At 39.4% G+C, this 7500-nt stretch overlaps 2 protein-coding genes across 4 annotated transcripts in view; one reads left to right on the top strand and one right to left on the bottom strand.

Moving 5' to 3' along the window:
- The window catches only part of slc48a1b (solute carrier family 48 member 1b), a 6014-nt gene extending 3926 nt beyond the window's left edge, over positions 1-2088 (top strand). Inside the window, exon 3 of the mRNA XM_046843856.1 lies at positions 1-2088. This exon is cut by the window's left edge and continues 348 nt beyond it. The gene's annotated coding sequence lies outside the window, so the exon portion shown is untranslated.
- Positions 2089-2922: 834 nt separating this feature from the next.
- hdac7b (histone deacetylase 7b) overlaps positions 2923-7500 on the bottom strand; it is a 21520-nt gene continuing 16942 nt past the window's right edge. For all 3 annotated transcript variants that reach the window (XM_046843487.1, XM_046843422.1, XM_046843576.1), the window contains exons 18-21: positions 6442-6575; positions 6239-6323; positions 5947-6085; positions 2923-3252 (exon numbers count right to left, since the gene is read on the bottom strand). In XM_046843487.1, coding sequence (XP_046699443.1) covers positions 3159-3252; positions 5947-6085; positions 6239-6323; positions 6442-6575 — 452 coding nt within the window. In that variant the 3' untranslated portion in view covers positions 2923-3158. The remainder of the gene's footprint in view (positions 3253-5946; positions 6086-6238; positions 6324-6441; positions 6576-7500) is intronic.

Below are 7500 nucleotides of genomic sequence, written 5' to 3'. Positions count from 1 at the left end.
ATATATATATATATATATATATATATATATATATATATATATAACCCCGCTCTTCACTATACGTGGTGAGATGTACGTGATAACAGAATGGAGGAGGATTTTGTCACGTTTCCCTATGCGTATTTACAACAAACTGGTTTATAACAGGGGTCGAGGGGCAGAAGATGAACTCTGTGTAAAGATCTTAAATCTTAAAGGTCTTTTATAAGAGCACAGATCGCAGAGCCGTGACAGCATGCTAATGCTAGTTACCACGCTAATGCTAGCTCCAACTAGTCCAGCTAGTCTTTAAACTTAAGCATTAAACTTGTTCTCACTGATGGCATTTCTTTAAAACTCAAACACCTGCACACAGTTTTTATTTTACTGTATGTATAATATATTCTCAAGTTTCAAATTCGTTTAAATTAAAACAAATGTTTTTTATTAAAGTGGTGCATAAAACAGAAAACAGCTCAGTTTCACAGACCACAGAGTCCTGATAATCTTCTACTTTTCCAAAAGGGTTCTGTATTAAAGAAGGATTCTTTCCAAAATTAATGTCACACACACACACACACACACACACACACTTCTTCCTTGCATCTGCCACCAGACTTCGATTAAGACCACTTCTTTTTGGCCTCACACACTCACATGCGTGCACACACACACACTCACACTCACATGCACAGTTCTTCAGGTGAGGAAAGGAGAAAGAAAACGGTGCAGTTTTCCTTTTAATGCAGTTGTTAGTTTGTCAGTGTGTTTGTGTACCTGAATATCGCTGTGTGACGTCTGTAGAATAGTTTCTGAGCCTCATCTCTAAATTAAGACCTTTTTTTTTTTAGGAAGGGCGGAGCTTCGTGAAATCCTGTTCGAGTTCAAACGTTACACATGGAGACGTTTTTTAATTAAACGCGATCGTTGGAATATAAAACGTGTGTGGTTTTACGGTAACCATGGCGACGCTAGTGTGCGATGTGGACGTTGAGAAATTTAAAATTTTAGGTTCATTAGTTGATCTGAAGTCAATCTGGTATGACATCATTGGTTCAATTAATTAAAAATATATATTTTTACACAAACTGTGTATATGATGGAAACATCTGTGTGTAATAGACTACAACAGTTTCTGGACGGATTATAAATCAAAGATGGCCGTACCATTTTAATGGTAATTGAATGAGGTGGTTGTAGGAAACTTTCCTAATGTCTACTAGCTATCAATAGCTAACGTAATGAAAACAATTGAGCCTGAGGATTTAAAATATGGTGTATAGACCGCGGTCATGGTTTATTTAGGCGTAGCCGTGCTGAGTTCGCCGATTCAGACGCGTCACGTGGCGGCGTGTTGTGTATCGGATCGGAGTAATCGAAAACGTCACACAACGATCTGAGGAGCCTTGTGAATCGTAAATCTTCTGTATGTTTTGTGTCCCAGATCGTAATTTGTAGAGTGTTTTTAACAGTAAACATCGTCCCAGAGGAGCTTTACAGAAGAATAGATCACAAATACACAGCTGGTCCTATGAGTTTATCTCTAATGAGCGAGCGTAAGGTGATGGTGATGAAGGAAAAACTCATATGGAAGAAACCTTGAGAGGAACCAGACTCTAGAGGAACTCGTCCTCACCTATACACTGAACATTCATAACCGTTCCATCACTGTTGAGGTTTTCAGCTGTTTCACCATTGCATCACTAAACCGTTGTTGCGGACTGTTTCTAATAATTACAGTCCAGATTCATCTTCATGGTTCCTGAGTTTACCCCCACAGTCTGCTATTGAAGAGAACTCCATCATGGAGATTCAGGGTTGTCTGGAGAAAAGACTGAGAACAGGATCATGAAGCAGAATCTGTGTAGTTGCTTTGGGAGAAGGTCCACTGTTTAAATCGCTGTACAATCTGAAAAACCGCATTAATGAAACAGTGAATAACATCGTGAGAAAAAGTCTTGCTGGGGCGAGTAGTAAAGCGCCGCTGCAGCATTTAGCCACGCCTCTGTTTTTAATTCTGTAGAAAGAAAATATTTTGTCATTGAAATCCTGTGTATGTAAAAGTGTGTGTTTGTAAACGTTTCTGCGTGTAATAAAATGTTTATTCCACTCACGTGTTACGTGTCACGTTGATGTGAAATTTAGTCAATTTTTTTGATTTCAAGTCAGTAACAAAAACTATTATTAAGTAACAAAAATAATAATACTGTGTATTTATTTACACTTCTGAAGACACTCAAGGGCACCGTTACAGCATAACAAAAACGTTTCCACAGTCCACTTTACAGAAATCACTTAAATTATGATTTTTATTTTTTGCCCGTCAACTAAAAAAAACTTTAATTTCAGTTTCACGTTTTGCAGCAAAAATAATACATAAAAATTTCATACAAATATTTGGAAACCTTGTTTACAGAAGTCTTTATAAAAAAGAATTCTAATAAAGAATAGAAATTCTGTGGGGAAGAAAAATTGTACGATAAAATAATTATTAAAGATTCAAATTAAAGATGCAGAGCGTGTATCTACACAGCCAAAAAGTTTTATTTTATTTTATTTTTTTGGTTTTTATACACGTATTTATTTTTATTAAGAATGTATATGAGTTTTTAATAAGCATCTACAAATAAAGTTACTTAAATATTAACATTTAAACGCTGATAAAAAAAAACTATAAAAATAGTAAAAGAAAAAAACAAATTCTAAAATTAATGACATGAAATAATAAATGTTTCCTATTGTTTTATCTGAAATATACTTTATCGGTTACGGTTAATTTCTCCACCCATATGTGATTCTTCATTTTCTCTTCACTTGAACTAGCAGACCCAAACCTGCATGACAATGTCCCTCCATGAAGGTCCATGAAGATCTGCTTTCCAGTGGAGTGAAAGATCTCTTGCTATATATATATATATATATATATATATATATATATATATATATATATATATATATATATATATATATGAACGCTGACTACACTCTAGACCTCCTCACCTTCTCACCTACATCACTACCTGACTTTACTAACACCCTTGTTTGTGCTTTATGTTCAAAAACGCACATAATCTTATGCTCAGGTGGCCAAAAACTTTTGGCCAAACATTGAGGTCAATCAATTCATGTGAAAAGATGTTTTGGTCTCTCGTCCATTGTCTCGTTTTCTCTCGACAAGATCACATTAGAGTTTTGTCCTCGTCCTCGTCCTCGTCGTGCTCCACCGGCTCATTTCCACCACCACAGAGCCCCAACATCTCAGGGTAGGAGATGCTGTAACCATCATAGACATCACAGATTACACTTCATTATTCCATAATCCATCTTTATGCAGAGTTTCAATAAATTCAATTCAAAAATTCAATAAGAAAATAAAATTAAGTTGAAGCTAAAAAAAAAAGAAAATACAACACATTATACTGTATTATAATTAATGACTTTAAGCATTTAGAAATCTGTGCTACATGAAGAACATCATCATCATCATCATAATAAACACTGTATTTATTGATGTAATGGTGTGATGGAGGTGTTTATGGAGCTTCATGAACACTGAGTGTGAGGGAAGGTTTTCCTGGTAAAATCAACTGTATTAATTGCATTTAGAGTTGAAAGTTTGGGTGTTGTGGTGTTTGGGTGTTGTGGTGTTTGGATTAAATGCATGGGTGTTGTGGTATTGTAGTGTATGGTTGTTGTGATGTTTGGGTATTGTGGTGTTGTAGTGTTTTGGTGTTGTGTTTGGGTGTTGCATTGTTTGGGTGTAGTGGTGTTTGGCTATTGTGTTGTCTGGGTGTTGTGGTTTGTAGTGTTATGTTTGATTGTTGCAGTGTTTGGGTGTCATGGTGTTTGGTGTTATAGTGTTTGGATGTTGTAGTGTTTGAATGTTCTGAAGTTTGGGTGTTGTAGAGTTTGGGTGTTCTGGTATTTGTGTGTTGTAATGTCTGAATGTTCTGATGTTGTGGTATTGTAGTGTATGGGTGTTGTGATCTTTGGGTATTGTGGTGTAGTGTTTTGTGATTTTATTTTGGTAATCTGGTGTTTGGTGTTATAATGTACTGTTCGGATGTTGTAGTGTTGTCATGATGTAGTGTTTGGGTGTGTATTGTATTCTTTGAATGTTGTAATGTTTGTGAGTTTGGGTGTTGTAGTGTTGTAGTGTTTTGGTGTTGTGGTGTTTGGGTGATGTAGTGTTTGGGTGTTTTGGTGTTTGGGTGTTGTAGTGTTTGGGTATTGTGGTGTTTTATGTTGTAGTGTTTGGGTGTTGTGATGTTTGGGTGGTGCTTGGGTGGTGTGGTGCTTAGGTGGTGTAGTGTTTGGATGTTGTAGTGTTTGGGTGTTGTGGTGTTTTATGTTGTAGTGTTTGGGTGTTGTGATGTTTGGGTGGTGCTTGGGTGGTGTGGTGCTTGGGTGGTGTAGTGTTTGGGTGTTGTAGTGTTTGGGTGTTGTGGTGTTGTAGTGTTTGGGTGTTGTGGTGTTTTGGTGTTGTAGTGTTTGGGTGTTGTAGTGTTGTAGTGTTTGGGTGTTGTAGTGTTTGGGTGTTGGGGTGTTTGGGTGTTGGGGTGTTTGCGTGTTGGGGTGTTTGCGTGTTGTGGTGTTTGGGTGTTGTGATGTTTGGGTGTTGTAGTGTTGTAGTGTTTGGGTGTTGTGGTGTTTGGGTGTTGTGGTGTTTTGATGTGGTGTTTGGGTGTTGTGGTGTTCTAGTGTTTAGGTGTCGTGATGTTTTGGTGTCGTGGTGTTTTGGTGTTGTGGTGTTTGGGTGATGTAGTGTTTGGGTGTTTTGGTGTTTGGGTGTTGTAGTGTTTGGGTATTGTGGTGTTTTATATTTGTAGTGTTTGGGTGTTGTGATGTTTGGGTGGTGCTTGGGTGGTGTGGTGCTTAGGTGGTGTAGTGTTTGGATGTTGTAGTGTTTGGGTGTTGTGGTGTTTTATGTTGTAGTGTTTGGGTGTTGTGATGTTTGGGTGGTGCTTGGGTGGTGTGGTGCTTGGGTGGTGTAGTGTTTGGGTGTTGTAGTGTTTGGGTGTTGTGGTGTTGTAGTGTTTGGGTGTTGTGGTGTTTTGGTGTTGTAGTGTTTGGGTGTTGTAGTGTTGTAGTGTTTGGGTGTTGTAGTGTTTGGGTGTTGGGGTGTTTGGGTGTTGGGGTGTTTGCGTGTTGGGGTGTTTGCGTGTTGTGGTGTTTGGGTGTTGTGATGTTTGGGTGTTGTAGTGTTGTAGTGTTTGGGTGTTGTGGTGTTTGGGTGTTGTGGTGTTTTGATGTGGTGTTTGGGTGTTGTGGTGTTCTAGTGTTTAGGTGTCGTGATGTTTTGGTGTCGTGGTGTTTTGGTGTTGTGGTGTTTGGGTGATGTAGTGTTTGGGTGTTTTGGTGTTTGGGTGTTGTAGTGTTTGGGTATTGTGGTGTTTTATATTTGTAGTGTTTGGGTGTTGTGATGTTTGGGTGGTGCTTGGGTGGTGTGGTGCTTAGGTGGTGTAGTGTTTGGGTGTTGTGGTGTTTGGGTGTTGTGGTGTTTTATGTTGTAGTGTTTGGGTGTTGTGATGTTTGGGTGGTGCTTGGGTGGTGTGGTGCTTGGGTGGTGTAGTGTTTGGGTGTTGTAGTGTTTGGGTGTTGTGGTGTTGTAGTGTTTTGGTGTTGTGGTGTTTTGGTGTTGTAGTGTTTGGGTGTTGTAGTGTTGTAGTGTTTGGGTGTTGTAGTGTTTGGGTGTTGGGGTGTTTGGGTGTTGGGGTGTTTGCGTGTTGGGGTGTTTGCGTGTTGTGGTGTTTGCGTGTTGTGATGTTTGGGTGTTGTGGTGTTGTAGTGTTTGGGTGTTGTGGTGTTTGGGTGTTGTGGTGTTTTGATGTGGTGTTTGGGTGTTGTGGTGTTCTAGTGTTTAGGTGTCGTGATGTTTTGGTGTCGTGGTGTTTTGGTGTTGTGGTGTTTTGGTGTTGTGGTGTTTTGGTGTTGTGGTGTTTGGGTGTTGTAGTGTTTGGGTGGTACCCGGGGTAGTTGGGTGTGGTCATGCTGAGAGAGGCGAGGGCAGAGGCCGTGTCAGTCTGTGCTGAATGTTTCCCCTCAGCCTGTAACCATGACTCACCTATAGTGTGGGTCAGATCTCTCATTGATGACCAGTACTGACCTGACACACACACACACACACACACACACACACACACACACACACACACAAACTTGTCACACAAACTATTGTCAGAGAGAGCACGTGTGTGTGTGTGTGTGTGTGTGTGTGTGTGTGTGAGTGAGTGAGACACAGCTCTCAACACACACTTACTATGAATCTGCAGAACTCTGTGTAGAGACTGAACTGCGGCAGCACACGGCTTCTTAATCAGGACATACTCAGACAGAGTCTCAACCTACACACACACACACACACACACACACACACACACACACACACACACACACAGAAACTCAGATAGTTCTCAGCACATTCAGTCTGATAGAGTAGTGTGTGTAAAGTGGTGTTAAAACCTTGTTCTGTAACAGAGCATTAACACACGCTGCAGACGCCTCACACACAGCCGGATGGTCATGACCTCGCTCTAACACCAGCACCACATGACCACCAGAGAGCTCCATCAGGCTCTGAGTGAGGAGCCCAAAACCTACAACACACACACACACACACGATAAAACCTATTTCTTTACATTTGGTCTGAAACTAAAAATGTAACACACCAAAGATATCACACACCTTAAAGGTGACAAAGTGTGTTTGTGATGTGTGTTTGATGTGTGTGTGTTTGATATATGTGTGCGTTTGATGTATGTTTGTGTGTTTGACACGTTTGATATGTGTGTGTTTGATGTGTGTGTGTGTGTGTGTGTGTGTTTGATTTTGTGTTTAATGTATGTGTGCTTGACATGTTTGATATGTGTGTTTGATGTCTGTGTTTGATGTGTGTGTTTGATGTTTGCGTTTGATGTATGTGTGTTTGACATGTTTGATATGTGTGTGTTTGAGGTGTGTGTGTGTTTGATGTTTGATTTTGTGTTTAATGTATGTGTGCTTGACATGTTTGATATGTGTGTGTTTGATGTCTGTGTTTGATGTTTGCGTTTGATGTATGTGTGTTTGACATGTTTGATATGTGTGTGTTTGATGTATTGGATGTGTCTGTGTGTGTGTGTGTGTGTGTGTGTGATGAATCTAAAACTGCATTACATTATTACATTATAGAGCAATGATTAGAGGATTTGCATAAATAATAAAATCTTTCTATTAAAGTAAAAGTCTCATAGCAAAAAGTCTCATTTTGCTGAGTCATGTTTACCATAACTAATTATAACTGAGCATGACGGACTGTGACTTAGCAAAATAAATACACAAATATAAATATATAGAAAGAAAGTTTCTTCCACAAATAAACGTTACACTGCTGCTTCCCACTGACTCCTCGCCTTTCACTTCTTGTTTTACTCACAATGTCACACCATTCACTTCCTGTTACTGCTAATCCTGACTCCCTCAGCTCAGTTAGCATTTATTACATCACGTGTGTGTGTGTGTGTGTGTGTGTGTGTGTGTGT

This window comes from Silurus meridionalis, chromosome 1 (assembly GCF_014805685.1).
Source record: "Silurus meridionalis isolate SWU-2019-XX chromosome 1, ASM1480568v1, whole genome shotgun sequence".
In the NCBI taxonomy this organism is placed as follows: domain Eukaryota; kingdom Metazoa; phylum Chordata; class Actinopteri; order Siluriformes; family Siluridae; genus Silurus; species Silurus meridionalis.
The sequence above is the reverse complement of the archived record's forward strand: the minus strand, read 5'-3'. Positions and strand labels throughout refer to the sequence as shown.